Source organism: Bison bison, unplaced genomic scaffold, assembly GCF_000754665.1.
Source record: "Bison bison bison isolate TAMUID 2011002044 unplaced genomic scaffold, Bison_UMD1.0 scf7180017864270, whole genome shotgun sequence".
NCBI classification, from domain to species: Eukaryota; Metazoa; Chordata; class Mammalia; order Artiodactyla; family Bovidae; genus Bison; species Bison bison.
The window spans coordinates 1,687,725-1,709,797 of NW_011494842.1; the positions used below are offsets into that span (position 1 = coordinate 1,687,725).

Sequence of the window (22,073 nt, forward strand, 5' to 3'; positions counted from 1 at the left end):
TTTGATTCCTGGATCAGGATGATCCACTGGAGAAGGGACAGGCTACCCACTCCAGTTTTCTTGGGCTTCCCTGGCTCAGCTGGTATAGAATCCGCCTACAATGTGGGAGACCTAGGTTCAATCCTTGTGTGGGGAAGATCCCTTGGAGAAGGGAAAGGCTACCCACTTCAGTATCCTAGCCTGGAGAATTCCATGGATAGAAGAGCCTGCCAGGCTGTAGAACATGGGGTCGCAAAGAGTCAGACATGACTGACTTTCACTTTCATTTAACAACTGTTTAAGTGTTTATAGATGTTCTAAAGTGAAATAGATGTTCAATCAAAGTAATACAGGGCCACGACCACAATATAGACATACACTTTGTTATATAGCTGTATTATTTTTCATATTCTTTGCCGTTGTGGTTTATCACAGGATACTGAATACAGTTCCCTCTGCTATACCAGTAGGACCTTGGTGTTTATCCACCCTGTGTTTGATAGTTTGCATCCGCTAACCCCAGAGTCCTAGTCCTTCCTTCTCCCACCTCTCCTCCCCCTGGGCATCCACAGGTTTGTTCTCTGGAGACATAAACTTTGGACACTTAGCATTCGCTCATCATCATCCAAGTTCAGGAGTTGGTGTTTGGTTAAGGGAAGGGCTCTGGAGAAGAAGTCTTGCGGCTCCTTCTGTGCCCACGTAGGAGGGGTACACACAGGACTCTGGTACTCAAACCTGACACCTGGGGGCTTTGCTGGCGTTTCGTACACTTTTAACTACCAGTTTTCATCTTTTGCTAGTTTTTCAATGATGCCAAAGAAGCCACAGATTACTTGAGGAATCTAAAAGATGCCATCCAGCGGAAGTACAGCTGTGACAGGTCCAGCAGCATCCACAAACTGGAGGACCTCGTTCAGGAGTCCATGGTATGAGCAGGAAGACCCCCTGCTTCGTCAGCGACGCGTAGTGGGGCTGGATGCGTGCCTGGTTGTGTTTCTGTGCCTGGAGCTTCGCATTTTATTGGTACTCTTGGTGTTTCCGCCTCACTCAACCACTTAAACGTTGAGTTTTAGCATTTTTTTCTTTTTGGCACACAGCCAACACAGCACACAGTGTTGTTTGATGTGATTGCCTTAGTATTTTAAAATGCTCTCGCTGTGCTTTGTGTGTGAGTATGTGTGTTTAGTCATTTATTCCACAAAGACTTGGCAGTATTTCTAGGCCCTAGACACTATTTTCAGTGCTGGGACTGAACACAGCAGACAAGAACCCTGCCAGGGGGGATGCAATAAACATGATAAATTAGTACAGCACAATACATGTAGTCTGTTAGGTACTGGTAAATGTGAAGGAGGAAAGAAAGCAACCAGACAACACAGGGGGAGAGTGGGCGGCGAGGGGCTGACGGTTCAGACGGAAGACTCTGCTGGGGAAGCTGCATTTGTGCACAGCCCTAAAAGAACAGAGAGTACACACTGTTTGCTTCTAAAAGCCTTCTGATTTATTCCTCAGGAAGAGAAAGAAGAGCTTCTGCAGTATAAAAGTACAGTGGCGAGCCTGATGGGGAGAGCAAAAACAATCGTTCAGTTGAAGCCCAGAAATGCTGACTGTCCACTCAAAACTTCTCTTCCGATCAAAGCCATCTGTGACTACAGACAAATTGAGGTACTTTAACTCCTAGAAACAGACCTGTTTCTGGCATTATTCATATATCTAAAAAACAAGGTCATATTGCTCACTAGTGGTAAAGTTTCCCACTTACAAAGACAAAAAAATACCCAAGATTGGGTGTGGAAAGAGACAAATACCGGAGTGACCACATCTGGTTGTTCTGTTCTTCTTTTAAAACCAGATAACCATTTTCAAAGACGATGAATGCGTTTTGGCAAACAACTCTCATCGCGCTAAGTGGAAGGTCATCAGCCCCACTGGGAATGAGGCCATGGTCCCTTCTGTGTGCTTCACCGTCCCTCCTCCAAACAAAGAGGCGGTTGACCTTGCAAACAGGTTTGTGTGCTTTAGTTCCAGATGTAGGGCTGGCTTTGGGGGTCTCTGAAGGTAAAAGAAACAATCAATGCTTTGGCAAGGCTAATAGAATATGAGTTTGAGCAAACTCCCAGAGATAGTGAAGGACAGGAAAGCCTGGCATGCTGCAGTCCATGAGGTTGCAAAGAGTCAGATAAGACTTAGCAACTGAACAGTAACAGCACTGGATCAGAAGGACCTCGAGCTAGTAAACTTGAGATATGTCTCAAACACAGAAAGAAACCGTCACACATGTTGGTGGGGAATGGAAGGGCTGAATCTGAGTTTCTTCCATGTGTTTCAGAATTGAGCAGCAATATCAGAATGTCCTGACCCTTTGGCACGAGTCTCACATAAACATGAAGAGTGTGGTCTCCTGGCACCATCTCATCAATGAAATTGACAGAATCCGAGCGAGCAATGTGGCTTCAGTAAGTGCAGATCTGCACGTCCACCCAACCTGTCCCAAGATGCAGGCTCTTGTCATGAGGAGCGGCCTTTGTGTTATCCCTTGAGTCAGATGAGGTCCAGCAGATCCATGATAAAAGTCATTTACTCACTGAATATCTGTTACATGCCTGTTTTATATGAGGTACTTTCTAAGAATTGGGGGATCTGAAAATCCCATACTTCATTCAGTGTTTCTGTTTTCATTGGGAGGCATAGTATATAGTGTTTGGGCATACAGACATGGGTATAGTTTCATTCATCTATGAAATTCTGTAGTCTTGTTTTCCCTTGTCTTTTAAAACCTAAAGTTGTGAATGAAGAAAAATTTAATTTCCAGTGATTTTCTATTATGATTATTTAATATAAACTCATGTCTCATAAGAACCACTTGAGATCAGTCCTATTGAAATTTCACCCTTAATACTATAATGGATCATTGGTCTTCTTTAGATAAAGACCATGTTGCCTGGTGAACATCAGCAAGTTCTGAGTAATCTGCAGTCCCGTTTTGAAGATTTTCTTGAAGATAGCCAGGAATCCCAAATATTTTCAGGCTCAGATATAACACAACTGGAAAAGGAGGTTAATGTGTGCAAGCAGTATTATCAAGAACTCCTTAAATCTGCAGAAAGAGGTAAAGCATGGGAACCCTTGCCTTTTTTCCCCATGGGTGTTTAGTCCAGGCTGTTTTCTATTATCATTGGGACTCTCAGTCTTAGGTATATTATGTCACTCAACCTGTAATAGGTAGAGACAGTTACTAAAGCATCAGATGGATGTTCGAGGTAGGAAGATTCAAGAAGGAATTCATTTTTTTCCAAATAATTAAGTAGTAAAAAGCTGCCAACCAAGTTGTATGACAGTGAATTCTTAATGCATCTACTTTTAACCATTTTCTCTAGTTTGCAGTGTAATGTTCAGAATGATATTTTAGTTTCAGACAAGTTTCAATTACTTTTTCATATGTCAAACTTGGATTTTTTTAAAGAATATTTTTTTTAAGAGAAGTTTTAGATTCACAGCAAAATTGAAAGCAAAGGGGAGAGGTTTCCTGTAACCAAACCTGGATTTTATATAGGGGTTGAAGGAAAAGATTTTGTCCTGTTAATGTTTGTTAAATATAAATTTTATTCCAAATTCTTGACGTCCATAAAACTTAGAGACCAAAAACACTTTAGTAGTAATACTCTAATTTTTTTAAAACATTATTCTTATAACTAATCTGCTACTAATATATTTCACATTTTTGTGAAAACAAAACAAACCAATGTATTACTTTCCTCAGACATCTTAAGTCAGATGTTGGTACTTTAAGTGGCATTAGGGAAGTTGTATTAAGTCTTTGTAAATTGTAAGGTCCACAGTTTCAAGGTTTATATCCTTGGTGTGGGTTTGTGGTGATAACTGGTAACATTAGTCTGACTAGCTATGTCTCAGTAATGGTAAAATTGCCTTATTAATTCATGAGCAAGAACGTCCAAACGACAGAAAATGAGGAATTTTCTAAACATCATGTTTACTCTCACAGAGGAGCAAGAGGAATCGGCTTACAACCTCTACATCTCTGAAGTTCGAAACCTCAGGCTTCGGCTAGAGAGCTGTGAGGACCGTCTCATCAGACAGATCCGCACCCCGCTGGAGAGAGACGACCTGCATGAGAGCGTGTTCAGGATCTCGGAGCAGGAGGTGAGGCTGCGAGTGCGTGGGCCGAGGTCAGCGCAGATGGGGTCTCGCGACCTTCGCCGCTGACCCTGCGACCCCTCACGCGCGCTGTGCCGGGGCCACCTTGTGCGCTCTGACTGTGCTCACGGCTGACGGCAGACGAGGCTCCGTGGTTCAGCTCTGCCTCGCACTGGGTGAACGCGGAGCACTGCGTCCTCGCCGTTTACGTGGAGGCTGCAGGGCCTCTCCGTCGGGCACGTGCTGACGCACAGGCCCTAAACTAGGTGTTTGGGCCCGAGCGCTGTGCGGTGAGGGAATGACTGGTGGTAAAAGTAGACTGCCTCGGCTTCGTTTCTTTGGTAAAGAAAAAATAAAAATACGTAAATGTTTTGCAGCTAGAGACGATCATACTAGGTGAAGTAAGTCAGAAGGAGAAAGAAAGACACCGTATGATATTGCTTATGTGTGGGATCCAAAATAGGACTCAGATGAACTTATCTACGAAATAGATACAGACTCAGACACAGAGAATGGACTTGTGGTTGCCCGGCGGGGGATGGAGTGGGAGTGCTGGATTAGCAAATGCAAGCTGTAGGATGAATACACTGGATAAACAGCAGGGGCCTGCTGTACAGCACAGGGAACTGCCTCCCACATCCTGTGATAAACCGTAATGGAAAAGAATAGGAAAAAAGGATGTATATATGTGTGTGACTGAATCACTTTGATGTACAGCGTAAATGAGCATGACATTGTAAATCAACTGTGGTGCAGTTTAAAAAAAGAATATGTATTTACCTCAAGAGTAATAATGGGAAATGTGTGTTTTTAAAGTGTTTGAAGAAAGAGGCCCTGTCTAATCCTTATGGTTTGTTCTTTGTCATGTAGAAACTAAAGAAAGAACTGGAGCGACTTAAAGATGATTTGGCCACGATCACAAGTAAATGTGAAGACTTTTTCAGTCAGGCGCCTGCCTCTGCCTCCACGCCCGCCTTGCGGTCTGAGCTCAGCGTGGTTGTCCAGAGCATGAACCATGTCTATTCCATGTCGTCCACCTACGTAGAGAAGTATGGAACCACTGCCTTGATAGAAATCATCTAAGCTGACTTCATATAGCTGCCATTTATATACAGATGCTGTTTAGGCTAAAAATGTTAATTTTTAAGAATATAAAAAATTATTTTCTTTTCTTCAATTATTTTTATTCTTAGCTGTGTCAGTTGGTGCTAGTGGTAAAGAACCCGCCTGCCAATGCAGGAGACATAAGAGATGTGGGTTTGATTCCTGAGTTGGGAAGATCCCCTGGAGGAGGGCATGGCAACCCACTCCAGTGTTCTTGCCTGGAGAATCCTATGGACAGAGGAGCCTGATGGACTATGGTCCATCAGGTCGTAGAGAGTCAGACACGACTGAAGCGACTTTGCGTGCACGCGTGGATTTGCTTTCTGCACATGGGCTTTCTCTAGTTCAGCCAGTGGAGGCTACTCTTTGTTGTGGTGTGTGGGTTTCTCACTGTGGTGGCTTCTCTTGCTGTGGAGCACAGATTCCAGGCGCGTGGGCATCGCTAGTTGTGGCTCAGGGGCTTAGTGGCTCCACATTTTCCTGGACCCAGGGATCAAGCCCATATCCCCTGCAAGCAGGTGGGTTCTTACCCCCTGTACCACCAGCAAAATCCCTCAAATTTTTTTTCTTAGTAACAAATACGCTAAATATTTCTGTGGATTTATGATGCTGCTTCATGCTGAAAGGGAATGAGCATCAGAGACAAAAGCATTAATGATCTTCCCACATGTTCCCTGTAGTTTTGGTAGCTCAGCTGTTACGGTCTGTTGAACTTACCTTCCAGTCTTGGTCTAAAGTAGCTTTGAAAGAAGCCCCTCTTCTGTTGGAATCTTCTGCTGAAGACAACTTGGGGGCATGGTGTGGATTCTATTAGATTGTTGCTGCTACTGCTGCTAAGTCGCTTCAGTCGTGTCTGACTCTGTGCAACCCCATTGACGGCAGCCCACCAGGCTCTCCGTCCCTGGGATTCTCCAGGCAAGAACACTGGAGTGGGTTGCCATTTCCTTCTCCAGTGCATGAAAGTGAAAAGTGAAAGTGAAGTCGCTCAGTCGTGTCCGACTCTTAGCGACCCCATGGACTGCAGCCTACCAGGCTCCTCCATCCATGGGATTTTCCAGGCAAGAGTACTGGAGTGGGGTGCCATTGCCTTCTCTGATTAGATAGTTAGTGGGATGTTAATCTTTTAAAAAAATTTTTATTGAAATATAGTTGATTTACAAGGCTGTGTTAATTTCTGCTATACAGCAAAGTGACTGTTATACGTAGATATATTGTCTGTATCCCTTTCCATTATAGTTCATTACAGGGTGTTGAATACAGTTCCCTGTGCTGTACAATAGGACCTTGTGTCCATCCATCCTGTAGCCATAGCTTGCATCCGCTGACCCCAGACCCCCACTGCACCTTCTCCCAGCGCCCCCTCCGCCTCCACAGGGCTGTTCTCTGTGCCTGTGAGTCAGCTTCTGTTTCACAGATGAGTTCCTTGCTGTCGTATTTTAGGTTTCACATATAGGTGATACCATGTGGCATTTGTCTGTCTCTTCCTGACTGACTGAGCGGGATGTGAACCTTGTAGTAAAAACTGTCTTTGTGCCGCATGAGGAACACACTGCATCACCCAGCCTCATGGTGCGTCAAGGCTGTACTGCGGGGAAATAAACACTTAACAGAAGGGGTGTTGTTTAATTATCTTTTTCAGGTTGAAAACGGTCAACTTGGTGTTAAAAAACACTCAAGCTGCAGAAGCCCTTGTCAAACTCTATGAAACTAAATTGTGTGAAGAGGAAGCAGTTATAGCTGACAAGAATAACATTGAGAATCTGATAAGTACTTTAAAGGTATGCGTCTCACTGCTGGCTGTTTTTAAGACTGTGCTCTAACAGTATTTCTCTAGAACTTGGCTCAGGTCTTCAGACATCAAGCATTAAATATATGAACTTGAATACTTCTCTATTCATTCCATATCTTTTCTCTGTAATACTATGACTTAATAAGTATGTTGATTCATTTTTAGTTTGAGATGAGTTCTTTTCATTTGAAGTTTTTATCTTTTTGACAGTAGATTTTTATACTCTGTTCATGTTGGCAGCAAGAGGAGTTGAAACTTAAAAGTAAATTGTTTGTAATTAGATGCCCCTGCAGAAAGATGCAGTTATGTTAAGAAATTAAAGAGGTGAATAGATTAGTTAATCTAAGAAGGAAAAGGACGATAGTTGTACATGTATGTTTCTGTCCTTCCGCTTATAAAGCCCTGAGTAAAGGTATTGTAAAACAGTTGTGAAAAGTTGTTTCAGTGATTTTTTTTAAAATTTTATTTTATTTTTAAACTTTACAATATTGTGTTAGTTTTGCCAAATATCGAAATGAATCTGCCACAGGTATACCCCTGCTCCCCATCCTGAACCCTCCTCCCTCCTCCCTCCCCATACCCTCCCTCTGGGTCGTCCCAGTGCACCAGCCCCAAGCATCCAGTATCATGCATCGAACCTGGACTGGCGACTCGTTTCATACATGATATTATACATGTTTCAATGCCATTCTCCCAAATCTCCCCACCCTCTCCCTCTCCCACAGAGTCCATAAGACTGATCTATACATCAGTGTCTCTTTTGCTGTCTTGTACAGGGTTATTGTTACCATCTTTCTAAATTCCATATATATGCGTTAGTATACTGTATTGGTGTTTTTCTTTCTGGCTTACTTCACTCTGTATAATAGGTTCCAGTTTCATCCATCTCATTAGAAATGATTTAAATGTATTCTTTTTAATGGCTGAGTAATACTCCATTGTGTATATGTACCACAGCTTTCTTATCCATTCATCTGCTGATGGGCATCTAGGTTGCTTCCATGTCCTGGCTATTATAAACAGTGCTGCAATGAACATTGGGGTACACATGTCTCTTTCCCTTCTGGTTTCCTCAGTGTGTATGCCCAGCAGTGGGATTGCTGGATTTTTAACGCACATGTTCATTTTAAACAATGGGATCAGTAGATATATACAAAATAAACAATGAAAAAGACTTACTGAGTTGGCAGACTTACTTATGGAATATGTTTTATTTTATTGATGTGCAAAATCTATTAGGCTGAACTTTACATATAATATTGTTATTTTTTTTTTAGGTCAAAGTACAGCCAAATATGACAATTTTATAAGGTTCAACCTAATGTAATATTTTGTATATGAAATATATTCTTTCCATTGTCTGATTTTATGTCAGTCATTTGTAAATGAGTTGTAAAATTAGGCAAGTGAAGTGTTTACCTGGTGAGCACCTTACACATTTTTATAACTTTGTAAATTGTTCCATTTTAGCAATGGAGATCTGAAGTGGATGAAAAGAGAGAGGTCTTCCATGAGCTGGAGGATGAGCTGCAGAGAGCAAAGACCATCAGTGATGAGATGTTTAAAACCTACAAAGAGCGTGACCTTGACTTTGACTGGCACAAAGAAAAAGCAGATCAGTTGGTTGAGAGATGGCAGAATGTTCATGTTCAGATTGACAACAGGTTAGTAGCCTTTTCATTCAGTTTTAGCTCAGATTTAATCTCTATATTCTGGGTAAAGTCTAAATATATTAGGCTTTCTACCCCCATATGTAATTCATTCCATAGAACAGTTACTTGTGTTAATTGCAAGAGCTGCGTCTAATTACATTTCTTTTTTATAGGATGGCCTTGAGCAAGATGCTTAACTTCCAAATGAGTACTTAGTCTAGCATTTGTAGTGTTAATCTACTTGCATTTTATGAAGGAAAAAACAATGCAGTTCTCTAGTTATTGCAAACTGGTAATATCCAAATAACCATGCCTTAGTAATAGGAGCGTGAATCATGTATTTCCTAGGGTGGGATGCAGTATCTATAGTAGGCAAGAAGGGTAAAAGAAACTGAAATTGCCTGATGTTCATTCTAGCCAAAGATAAAAGAAAGTCAAGATCATTTGCCCAGTGACTGAAATAAAGAAGTGAAAGGAAATGGGATAGTTTTGGGGACGAAACAGAATAGTGTTCTTTCTCATTTATTTTTTATGTTTTTATTAATGTAGCTAAAATGCTTTTATAATATAGTGTCGTGTGTGACAAATACGTTATTTTTAAATACACAGTAGCTAATCTCTAAAATACATGATCTGTAGGTTTAATGTAGTGGTTTTACAGTCATAGAGACTGGGTGTTCAGTTACAGCTCCTGAAACGTATTCTCTGAGTTCATGTTGAACCATTCATTACAACCAGGTCATGAGTTCAGAAGTGAAACTGTCATTGCTACAAGCTTTGGGTCTTCAAGACTTGCTGATTGTTTCCAGTTTTCCTGCTTTCCAGCTTTAGTCTCTTGGATTTGCCCCTAGAGCACTCAGTACTAATAAATTGCACAAGTCCTGGAGAAAAGTAATTTGTATTCAACCCACAGCAGTGCAGGGGCCCTTGGAAATTGGCCTAGGGTGCTTCAGCCTTGAACTCTGGACGCTCCCCTGTGGTGGCACTTAGGACAGTTAGTTTGTCCCTCCCTCCTCTTCTACATGTTCCAACTCCCTACTGGTTGCTCTTGAAAACTGGCTATTCTGTTGTGATCCTCTTAGGTTACGGGACTTGGAAGGCATTGGCAAGTCACTGAAGTACTACAGAGATACATATCACCTGTTGGATGATTGGATCCAGCAAGTTGAAACTACTCAGAGGAAGATTCAAGAAAATCAGCCTGAAAATAGTAAAGCTCTGGCCACACAGTTGAATCAACAGAAGGTGTGCAAACATAGCTCCTCATGGTTGAGTCTGCGTTTAGTCACTCATGACCTTGACCTTCCTTTCTCTTGTTAAGGCAGTAGGTCAGCAACTATTTCAAGGAAGACAGGAATAAATCATAAATGTTAAAAATGTGCTCTCAGACCTATATACATTACTTCTTTGATTTATTGGAGGTCAATTTTGAAACCATAAGGAATAAGAAAGTTTCATGTTGGGACAGTTCAAGTGTCTAATGATCACTGAGGTTAGATTAGGACCCTACATTTTAAAAAATGGTTAGTTGTAGAAAATTAAACAGCCACATTTGACAGAGTTAAATGCTTTGAGATTTTTGTTCCATCTTGAGGGGCCAGTAATTTCTAGCTCTCTTTAGGTCAAGATTAGGATTAAGGAGCAAAGGGTTTCAGGCCTACTTGTGGATAATTTCCATGGAGTTTAGTAATTTCTGCTTTGGAAGCCCCACGAGGGGGTGTCACGTAGTGGCTTGAACTTGAATGTTTGAACTTCACCCATAAGGCAGATGACATTAAGTGCTTTGGGGTAGAGGGAATTCCCTGGCCGTGCAGTGGTTAGGAATCTCTGCTTTCATTGCCGAGGACATGGGTTCAATCCCTGGTGTGGGAACTAAGATCCCATAGGCCAAGCGGTGCAGCCAGATAAATTAATTGATTAATAAAGGCTGTACTTTAAAGTAGGGTAGAGAGCTGTAGTCTTAAGTGATGTAGGTATTAGTGCCTGAGATCTCAAGTTGTTGGACAGCATAGAATTCCTTGTTGCTTTTCTGCTAACCTGTGTGCATTTATAGATGCTGGTTTCTGAAATAGAAATGAAACAGAGCAAAATGGACGAGTGTCAGAAGTACGCAGAACAGTACTCCACTGCGGTGAAGGTGAGACTAGTTCCTTGCATCAGATTTCACGTTCAGGTGTTCAGGGGGATGTTGCCACAGTTCTCTTTAAAGCCTTCACGGGTTATTCAGTCTGTGTTGAAAAGTGAAACAGAGCATCTTCACTGTCACTTAACCTGTTAATTCTTCATGGAAACCTGAGTCATGTGAAAACCCCTGCTTCTTTACTTCTCTCTCCGTGTCACACACACGCACAGCTTGCCCACACCCCCATGTACACCAGGAGAAAATGTAGCTCTGTCATCTGCCTCTTTCTGCTTCACTTACTCCTTCCTTCCCTTACCCCTTCAAGCATTGCTGGAACACCCACCTAATCCTAACCCATTAGTCTGGGTTAGGATTCCATGTGAGTATTGCTGCAGTATTCCATGGAAGTATTGATGGAGTGTCCCTGGAAATATTGCTTGAATATCCATGCAAATACTGCTGTGATATTCCATGGAAGAACATCTCCCTTAGGGATGGTTCCCATGTGCTCTGAGTCACCCGCCACATCTCGGCTCTGGCCATTCGGATCTGCAGTCCCATTTTTTATCTAGAAGAAGGGGAGACTGAAAATAACTGGCACGTTGTTCCTAAATGTGTCCATGAGCTCCTAAAGGGACTTAGGAACTTTCCTGACCACCCTAAATGTTTCTGATTTTTATTACCACCTTGGAAACATCTCAGGATTGGATTGATTCCTGAAAATGTGTTTTTGCAATATTTTTTATTTAAAGTCATTCAGTGAAACTTGATTCCCTTTCTCTGCATCAAAGATCACTATAGAATGAAGCGTTAGTGCTTTGCCATGATTAATCTTACCGATATCTTCATGCAGGACTACGAATTACAAACGATGACCTACCGGGCCATGGTGGATTCGCAGCAAAAGTCTCCAGTGAAACGACGGAGAATGCAGAGCTCAGCAGATCTCGTCATTCAGGAGGTGGTAACCGTCTAGAGACAGGGAGCATGCAAAACAGAGACGCAGCACTCTAGCAGTTTTAGATTTATATATTTGTATTATGGTGAAATATACATAGTAGAAAATTCACCATCTTAATCATTTTTACGTGTAGACTTTAGTGACATTCAGTACCTTTGAAATGTTGTACAACTTTGATCACAATCCAAGTCCAGAGCAGTCCATCATTCCAAGTACCTGCTCTTTACCTATAACAATACGTTTTGTTAAGAGTTTTAAGAAGCTCTTTGAAAATCCTCATTCAAGATGAGTGAATTGCAGAGAATACTAAATGCCTGTTGCTCCTATGTGGTTATTGTTACTAGGAGTCATGAGCTTCCCTGCCCCAAAGCCTAATTAATATTTTAATTATTACTTGGTGCTTGCTCAACTGATTTAGGGCAAATGGAGATTATGTTTCTATCATTTTGTTTTTCTTTACTTGTAGTTCATGGACCTGAGGACCCGATACACGGCTCTGGTCACCCTCATGACACAATATATTAAATTTGCTGGGGACTCATTGAAGAGACTGGAGGAGGAGGAGGTAACCATTAACCATGGGCAGGTCACTGGCAAGGAGCCATGAGGTGGCTTCATGATAAACTCACATGGTTGAGATCTGATGTATAAGTGATTAGTTATAAAATTACAGTGAAAAACAGTAGAGACCTGGCATTTTTTGGATTGTTACTGAGATTCTGTCAAATTGAAAAGCATTGCAAAAAGAGAAACAACCATTTTGGGGAACAAAAGAAAAACATTTTTATTTTCTCTCTGGGACTCTATCTAATATGAGAGGGTTAATGTCATAAATGGCTCTGTTTACATTATGGAATGTAGGCAGTTTAGCAGAATTTTTTCCAGTTTTCTTTGAAGTATAGTTAACTACTGTTAGGATGTCTGGAGAAATATTACATAAACAAATTTGTTTTATATCTTTTAAATTAATTTACATCTTCAAGGATTTAAAACAGAAACACCATTAAGTTAGAAGTAGCAGGTATTTATACAAAATGGTAATGCTTTTTAATAATTGAGGTGTTTTGTTTTTATTTTTGTCAAAAAGATATGGTATATATTAAAAAGACTATATGCATTTAATAATATATTCAGAAACCGAATAGGGAGTTATTCATGAATGTATGTTTTTATAAGAGGCTATTATATCTAATTTTGAAGGTATTATGCTGTGCTTTGTCATCTTGATATACTTTCTATTCCTGACCTCAGAACAGACAAAAATAGTCAATTGAATGCTATAATAAGTAAAGTGTGGGATATTGGCCATTTAAATTAGACCATTGTTGAAATTCTGAAGGTGATTGTACTTAGTATAACTCCATTCATATAATAAGAGGACCAAAATGGTAGCAAATGTCTAATAGATGTTGCTTTCTTAGTTTTTAAAAAAAGTGTGACTACTTCTGTAAACTATTTCTGTCTGTTCAGAGTTACTAGCACTAACATCGCTATTTGCAAGTCTTTATAACTAACTACCTTTGGGCTTAGAAAGGAGAACCAGAGTATTTTCACATCCAAATAATTGGCATACACTTCTCAACTATGAAAGGTCCACAGTTTTTTTACATATTTAGTTTTTAAGAGATATTCCATTTTAAGTGGTAGGCAGATCTTTTAAATTGTATATTTAGTAGTTAAAGGTAAAATAAAATAAGTTAAGGCTTTCCTTTATTACTATGTATGTCTGATTGTACACGTATGAGCCACTGTGCTCAATTTATCTGATGGGGTAGAGTACCAGAAGTTGATAGACCCAAAAGATATTTCAAAAAGCCTGAAATATATCTAAATTATGCTTATCATCCTTTGACATGTTAAAGATTTATATTGAAGTGAAAGTCAAAATAATATAGTTTATGGAAGTCTGTGAAAGGACTATTATAATTTAGAATAGATTTTTATATTCTTTATTAAAAATTCACCACTTAAGGGTCTTAATAATGGAGTATCTTATAAAAGATACATAGCTCAATTTTCAGATTCCACAAAGAAGTGTTTCTGAAACTGGGTCTCTAAGACCCACATGCGAAATCTTGGTCAGAGAGCAGAGTTTTCCATAATAAACATGGAATCAAAGAGGGAGCCATGTTAATTTCAAAGATAATACCAAATTAGCTACAGAAATATTAGTAGGGTATCTGTAATGTATATTTAATGGATAAAGAGATTTTTCTAGTCTGTGTTGACAGCAGAATATATTAATTGCTGAGATTAAGACAGCATGTCTCCTTGGGAAAAATTTAGTTAAAACTTGAAGTTATTTTATGTGAATAAGTTTGAGATACACAAGAGAGGAAATCAGTAATAGAACTAAATGATCTCTAGTAATTTTTCTGATCTTTGCTTAAAAAGATTATAGTTATCTAGGCAACATGAAATTAGCAGTCACTTAAATGATTCCAAGACACTGAGAATTTAACTTCTTTTTTTTTTCCTGAGAGAATTTTCATTTTTCTTAAACCTCAGACTATGACCAAGAAAAAAAAGAAAGGGACTCAAAACTTCTTCACAACAGCTAAGTTGGAAAGGAAATTTGATGAGAAATGAGAAAGACCCTTTTAGAAGTTGTCTACTCAAAATATTAATATATGGAATACTTTTAATGTCTAAGAAGATAAAATGCTTCAGTGTCATTAAGAGTTGACCCTGATAACAGAGCACTAAATATTACAGACTGTGATGAGATTTGTTTTCATATGAATTCTTACTATAAATCATATTTAGGTTAGCAAAGGAAACAACCAAAATTCTCATCAAAATTATTGGCAATCATGTTATGAGAGGATGCAAAATAAGATGTGTGGTCTGTAATACAAATCAGATTCTTAAGATTTACTAAGGCATTTCAATGAAAATAAAACCTGCTATTTAGAATAATTTCCTTCCTTCTGTTTAAGTTACTTCTAACTATGATGATTTTTAACTGATAATACAACACTAATAAGCTTATGATGTTAGTAAAGAGAAGTTAAATGTGATTATAAACTAGCTGTGATCACTTTGTTCTAGTCAAGTATGTTCCTCCCAGCTGAGATCGATTTGTAATCAATAGAGTGAACAAATTTTCTTAATTGGAGCTGAATTCCTAAGTATACTTTTATAAGCATTTATATTTAACACATATCTTTATGTTTGTGGAGTATCTGAAGGTACTTGTCAAGGTGGATTCATATGGGCCATGTCATTAATGACAGCAACAAAGTCTGTGAGTATATGAAGCACGTCTTCTCTAAAGCCACCAGGACTATGGCTGCCTTTGCATTAGCAATTCTGATTATTGTAAGTATCGTAGTAGGGCAAATATAAATTAGTAAGGAATTAGATTTTAGAAAATTATAAATTTTTATATAATTTCCTCCTTCCTCCTGTTAAGTATTGTTTCCTCAATTGGCTCTTAGTTCCAGAGTTCTGTATCTTCTTTCTTTTAGATATCATTTTTAATTTCTTTTGGGCTAGAAACTGAAGACAATTCTCTCATGTCGTTCAGTTCCTATATGTTGTATGTTCTTAGCTCGTAGGACTAGGTTGTGTGTGAGTGAAAGAGGACTGCTATGAGAACTGTTGTTCCTACTTTGTCATCTGCCTGTTTTGCATGGGTTTTCAAAATTACTGAAGTTTTCTAGACCTCAGTGTCCTCATCTGAGGTGAGAGTCAGGCTGTAAGGTTCCTTCTTGCTCTAAAATCCTGAGCTAGCAAATTTTAAAAGCAAAATTATCCGTAAGAGGCAAAAAAGAAAAAGAAAGATTCCTTGGCTTAGAAAAGCCACCACACAGGGTTTGTGGTTTCCCCCCACTGCTGACTTCCTGAAGCTCCTTCTCTGGTGGCGGTGGCGGGGCTCGGTCTGCCTTGGGTTTCCCTCCCCGTTGTCGGTCCTTTGGCGAGCGCTGCTCTGGACGCCTGCAGACGGGCTGGGGCGGCGCGGGCCTGACCCTTCTGAACGTCTCTCGTAGATGCAGAGGCGTCAGGAGGCTTCAGAGCAAGGGGTGTACTCAGACCTGCTCCAGCGGCAGGAGGCGACCGTGCGGGAGAACCGCCAGCTCGCGGGGAAGATCACAGAGCTGGAGAAGGTGCTGGCCGAGCTCGAGAGGCAGAAGTCCCGGGCGGAGCAGGAGCTCCCCAGAGTCCGGGAGGAGGCGGAGGACGCGCTGAGGAGGCAGCGCAGGGATGCGGCGGACATCGCGCTGCAGAAAGTGCGCGCGGAGAGCGAGGCCCAGCGGTACCGTCGGGAGCTGCAGGCGGTGGAGCGCGACCTGCGCGGCTTCCGGGAGCAGCTGGCGGAGCACAGCGCTGCCCAGAGGGCGCTGGAGGAGCGCCTGACCAGGAAGGACTGCAGCCTCCAGGAGCTCGAGCGGCAGAGGGGCGAGCTCATGGCGGAGCTGAGGAGGAAGAAGGCCCACGAAGCCGAACTCCTGGAGCTGATGGAACGGATGGAGAAAGACCTCACGTTCCGGAAGCAGGCGGCAGAGAAGCAGCTGGAGGGAAAGCAGAAAATCGACTCAGAAGCCCGAAGAACAGTAACAGAAATGCAGCATCCGTGCAGAGAAAGCGCACACCCAGCTTGTCCGAATGCCGAGGCGAAGGACCTGAAGGAGCAGGTGGATGAGCTGATGGCGGCCAACAGGAGGGCCGAACAGGACGTGAGGAAGCTGAAGTGTGAACTCGGCGCCCTGCAGCTCGAAAAAACCTCCTCGGAGGAGAAGGCCCGCTTGCTCAAAGAGAAACTGGATGAGACCAACAAGTCCCTGAGGTGCCTGAAGCTGGAACTGGAAAGGAAGGACCAGGCCGAGGAGGGGTACTCGCGGCAGCTCCAGGAGCTGGGCAGGCAGCTGAGCCAGACCACGGGGAGGGCTGCGGAGGTCAGGCAGGAGGCTGCCGACCTCACGAGGATGAAGCACAGCTATGAGCTGGAACTGGAGTCGCTGCAGCAGGAGCGGGGCAAGCTCCAGAGGGAGGGGGACCGGATCAGCAGGACGCAGGCTGCCGCCGAGAAGAGCATGCAGCATCTAAACTCACAGGTTACTTCTCCACAGGATAGCAAGGTGTCCTCTAGAGAAAGAGCATGGTCCTGCCAGAGAACGTCAGATAACCTGAAAGAGCAGTTTGAGAAAAGTCACGCACAGTTGCTTCAGAATATTCAAGCCGAAAAGGAGAATAACGAGAAAATCCAAAAGCTGAAAGAGGAATTGGAGAGAAGTAATGAGCGTGCAGACAAGCTTAGGCACAAGGTGGAGGAGCTCACCAGGCAGAATAACCAAACCAAGTTAACGATGCAGAGAATTCAGGCAGAATCGGCAGACGTGGTCTTAGAGAAACAAGCCATCCAGCAAAGATGTGAAACACTGAAACTCCAGGCGGATGGTTTCAAAGACCAGCTTCGCACCACCACTGAGCACTTGCACAAACAGACCAAAACGGAACAGGATTTCCAAAGGAGAATCAAATGCCTGGAAGAAGACCTGGCCCAGAGTCAGCATTTAGTGAGTGAATTCAAGCAGAAGTGTGACCAGCAAGACCGCATCATCCAGAACACAGAGAAGGAGGTGCGGAGTCTGAGCGCGGAGCTGAGCGCATCGAAAGAGGAGAAGCGCCTCGGGGAGCAGACGGTGCAGAGGCAGCGGGCGCAGGTGCAGGACCTGAACAACAGGCTGAAGAAGGTGCAAGACGAACTGCACTTAAAGACCCTAGAGGAGCAGGTGACCCACAGGAAGATGGTTCTGTTTCAGGAAGAGTCTGAGAAATTTAAGCGTTCTGCGGAGGAGTTTCGGAAGAAGATGGAAAAATTGATGGACTCCAAAGATATTACAGAACGTGATATTTCGGGCATCCAGCTGGACTTCGTGTCTCTGCAGCGGGAAAACAGCAGGGCTCAAGAGAATGCCAGGCTCTGTGAGACAAACATCCAAGAACTTGAGAAGCAGCTCCAGCAGTATCGCCAGCAGATGCACCAAGGGCAGGATGGGCAGGCCCATCACTATCAGAAGTGTCGGAAGCTGGAGGAAGAGCTGGTGGCCCAGAAGCGGGAGGTGGAAAACCTGAAGCAGAAGATGGACCAGCAGATAAAGGAGCACGAGCATCAGTTAGTGGTGCTCCAGGGTGAAATCCAGAAAAAGAACACAGCCATCAAGCCAGACCCTGAGATGGCAGGGAAAGAGGGTCCGGGCCCCAGGGACCTCCCCTCCACTCCCCCTGTGTCTGGGGTCCCTCTGCAGAGGTGGACTCAGGAACCACAGCCCTCGGAGGAAAGATGGCAGCGTTGGGGTGCAGAGAATGTACAGAAGGAGGTCCAGGGCAGGCCATCAGGGGCTCCAGTTGAGAAAGAGAAAATCCAGCAGTGCTACTCGGAGTACTTTTCTCAAACAAGCACCGAGTTACAGATAACTTTTGATGAGACGAACCCCCTTGCAAGACTGTCAGAAATTGAGAAGCTAAGAGATCAAGCTCTGTGTAATTCCAGACCCGCCATCAGGTGTCAAGATGACAAGTATGAAATAGACCTGGTGACGCTTCTGGCGCCCTTCGAGGTATTACCTGGGTTCTGGGACTTTTACCAGTTACCCTCTGTCAAGTTTTCGCTCTTGTTTCCTTTCTCTGCTAGGCTGTATTCTTTTAGCCATATTGAATGTGATTGGCTGTTTGTAGTTCCGACAGAAAATCATGCTATCATTTTCTAGTGATTTACCTGAATCTTTATTACAAACCATAGTCTTTAGTTTTTAAATGCTTAAGATGAAAAACACAGATGGCATGGCTATCCTGTTGGTATCAAAAGGGATTCTATTCTGAAAAATTTGACCCTAAAGAAAACTAGAAAAAGCAAGCAGTTAGTTTTAATTTCTAACACATTCTGTGGACAGGTTTCATCTCCCATCTTTTTCAGATATACCATTTTAATACTTAATAGTCATCTAAAGTTTAAACTTCAGACTCTCAAAATAGCATTCCTTATTCATGAACCCTCTGGGGCTTAACAGTTTTTTTCTCTTATGTAATCTTTGTTATGCTAAGAATTATATTTGGATTAGGAGTGGGTAACGTGAGAACGTTCTTTAGTTGACTTTTAACATCTTGTAAATTCCTGTTACAGATAGCTAAGAGCAAGCAGTGTGCTATGCGTGCGGAAGTCACAGCATTAAAGCAAGAGAAGAATCCAGCCCCTGGCAGTGATGAATGGATGCTCGAAGGGTGCAGGGCAGCGGGTGGGCTCAAGAGAGATTTTCTAAACAAAAACTCAGAACCAGAGACCTTTCAGAACTTTGATGGTGATCACGCATGCTCGGTCAGGGATGATGAGTTTCAGTTCCAAGGGCTCCGGCGCACCGTGACAGCCAGGCAGTTGGTTGAGGCTAAGCTTCTGGACATGAAAACAGTTGAGCAGCTGCGACTCGGTCTTAAGACCATTGAAGAAGTTCAGAAAACTCTGAGCAAGTTTTTGACAAAAGCCACTTCCATCGCAGGGCTTTACCTGGAATCCACAAAAGAAAAGATTTCCTTTTCCTCAGCTGCCAAGAAAATCATCATTGACAAGATGATGGCTTTAGCGTTTTTAGAAGCTCAGGCGGCCACAGGTTTCATAATTGACCCCGTTTCAGGGCAGACCTATTCTGTTGAGGATGCAGTCCTTAAAGGTGTGGTTGACCCTGAATTTAAAATCAGGCTCCTTGAGGCAGAGAAGGCAGCCCTGGGCTATCCATGTTCCTCTAAGGTGCTGTCAGTGTTTCAGGCCATGGAAAATAGAATGGTTGATAGACAGAGGGGCAAACATATATTGGAGGTGCAGATCGCCAGTGGGGGCGTCATCGACCCCACAAGGGGCATTCGGGTTCCCCCAGAAATTGCCCTGCAGCAAGGACTGCTAAATAATGCCATCCTGCAGTTTTTACATGAGCCCTCCAGCAATAGCCGCGTCTTCCCTAATCCCAATAACAAGCAAGCCCTGTATTACTCGGAATTACTGCGCATGTGTGTCTTTGATGTAGACAGCCAGTGCTTTCTGTTTCCGTTTGGGGAGAAGAACATTTCCAATCTCAATGTAGCAAAAACTCACAGGATTGCTGTTGTAGATACTAGGACGGGAGCAGAGCTGACTGCCTACGAGGCTTTCCAGAGAACCCTGATTGAGAAAAGTACATACCTGGAGCTCTCGGGGCAGCAGTATCAGTGGAAGGAAGCCACGTTTTATGAGTCCTATGGGCAGCCTTGTCACATGCTGACTGATGCTAAGACCGGATTACAGTTCAGTATCAGCGAGGCTGTAGAGCAGGGAACTATTGACAAAGCCGCCATCAAAAAGTATCAGGAAGGCCTCCTCACGCTCACAGAACTTGCCGATTCCTTGCTGAGCCGGTTGGTCCCCAAGAAGGATGTGCACAGTCCTATTGCGGGTTACTGGCTGACGTCCAGTGGGGAAAGGATCTCTGTGCTGAAGGCCTCCCGTCGGAATCTGATCGATCGGATTACTGCCCTCCGATGCCTTGAAGCCCAAGTCAGCACCGGGGGCATCATCGACCCGCTGACCGGCAAGAGGTACCGGGTGGCCGAGGCCTTGCACAGAGGCCTGGTGGACGAGGGCTTTGCCCAGCAGCTGCGGCAGTGCGAGCTAGTGGTCACGGGGGTCAGCCACCCTGTCACCAACAAAGTGATGTCCGTGGTGGAAACTGTGGGTGCAAACATCATCAGTAAGGACATGGGAATCCGATGTCTAGAATTTCAGTACCTGACAGGGGGCCTGATGGAGCCCCAGGCTCAGTCCCGCTTGTCCATTGAAGAAGCTCTGCAAGTAGGGATTATAGATGTCTTCATTGCTACGAAGCTCAAAGATCAAAAGTCCTATGTCAGAAACATCCTGTGTCCCCAGACGAAAAGAAAGCTGACATACAAAGAAGCCTTAGAAAAAGCCGATTTTGATTTCCACACAGGACTTAAACTCCTAGAAGTGTCTGAACCCTTGATGACAGGAATTTCCAGCCTCTATTATTCTTCGTAACAGGGCATGTTCACATAAGCAGTCATACGGGAAATACTGTGTTAGTTCTCATTGCTGTGCCCACAGCTTAATGATAAGATCCACGCTCTGGTCACTGTCACACGCTGGAAGCACCCTCAGTTTCTTGAGGGCTGGAAACACTGACTGCTCAGAAAAGAGAATACTTTTCATTTATAATTTTTTTTAAATAAAGTTTTATTGGAACGCAGACACACTCTTATGTACATACTGTCTTTGGCTTACTTTTGGGCACAAGGACAGAGTTGAGTAGTTCTGACAGTGACCGTATGGCTCCCAGAGCCTGAAATACTTGTCCTCTGGTCCTTTACAAAACACAGTTGCTGTCTCCTGATCTGGAAGAAATTTGCATCGCTCCTCTAGACTAAATGTCAGGTTACTTGGATTTTAGACTCCAATCTGCCTGAGAGAGAATATGTTTAAAATTGAAAATAACAAAATATTTACTGCTGTTCATAATGGTTCCATTTAGCTTTGAGATTTGTTTTTTTGAACTCCTACCCACAGTAAAGTAAAAGTATTTTACCTGAAATATGAGACAAGCTTGAGAAACATCACTGAGTTTACAGCATCCTTACTTCAGAATTCTGCATCCCTGATGGGATCCAGCCTGCTATTAGGGTTCCCATTTGTTCAAGGATTCATTACACTCACCAAAAGAACACTTCAAAAGCACCATGAAATCCAAGGGGAAATGTGTATTTGTTCCCATATCCGTGAAGCTGTGGTGGTTCAGATCACCTTGAAAAATGCATGTTTTTAGTTTTTCTGTATGTTGTAATCTACATATAATATGTTTACCACCATCTCCCATTTCTAGTTACAACTTTGTAATTAAAAGCAGCGTTGTGAGTGGTTACCTGCTGCAGGAGGGGGAAGGTTTTTCTTAGTTCTGTGTGTTTTTGTCTTTTGTAGACTTCATTTTTTCAGCATGCCATTGTCTTAGATTTTTCTGTCTAGAGAATTCTGATTGTAATGCTAATGCAAAGGCAGCAATTCAAAGAGTGCTTCATGAATAAAGTTGAGTTTTTGAATATGTCATGTTAATAGACCAGCTGGGAGGTTAGATTGATCATTCAAAAGTGTTTGTCACAGTTTGCTTTGCTACCCTAAATTTTTGGAAGTACATCTGCCACGTGATGTGTTGAATGTGGTTAAGTGAATGAATAAAATATCTCAGTAACCTGTGTGTGATGAAAAAAATATTTTTACATCCTTGTTTTCTGTGAAGTGATTAATAGTTTGGTCATTTACTGGAATATGTCTTT

General features: G+C 42.5%; 1 protein-coding gene across 7 annotated transcripts in view; it reads left to right on the forward strand.

Annotated features, from left to right (window-relative positions):
- DST (dystonin) overlaps nucleotides 1–22,073 on the forward strand; it is a 387,754-nt gene that overhangs the window by 227,331 nt on the left and 138,350 nt on the right. For 6 of the 7 annotated variants that reach the window (XM_010848528.1, XM_010848529.1, XM_010848533.1 and 3 more), the window contains 13 exons: nucleotides 780–905; nucleotides 1,492–1,644; nucleotides 1,832–1,986; nucleotides 2,309–2,435; nucleotides 2,905–3,088; nucleotides 3,983–4,140; nucleotides 5,005–5,183; nucleotides 6,878–7,016; nucleotides 8,498–8,691; nucleotides 9,762–9,924; nucleotides 10,733–10,816; nucleotides 11,655–11,762; nucleotides 12,229–12,327. In XM_010848528.1, coding sequence (XP_010846830.1) covers nucleotides 780–905; nucleotides 1,492–1,644; nucleotides 1,832–1,986; nucleotides 2,309–2,435; nucleotides 2,905–3,088; nucleotides 3,983–4,140; nucleotides 5,005–5,183; nucleotides 6,878–7,016; nucleotides 8,498–8,691; nucleotides 9,762–9,924; nucleotides 10,733–10,816; nucleotides 11,655–11,762; nucleotides 12,229–12,327 — 1,869 coding nt within the window. Of the gene's footprint in view, nucleotides 1–779; nucleotides 906–1,491; nucleotides 1,645–1,831; nucleotides 1,987–2,308; nucleotides 2,436–2,904; nucleotides 3,089–3,982; nucleotides 4,141–5,004; nucleotides 5,184–6,877; nucleotides 7,017–8,497; nucleotides 8,692–9,761; nucleotides 9,925–10,732; nucleotides 10,817–11,654; nucleotides 11,763–12,228; nucleotides 12,328–15,754; nucleotides 18,326–18,888; nucleotides 21,989–22,073 lie in introns of those variants that run through there. The other variant, XM_010848534.1, reaches the window with a different exon arrangement.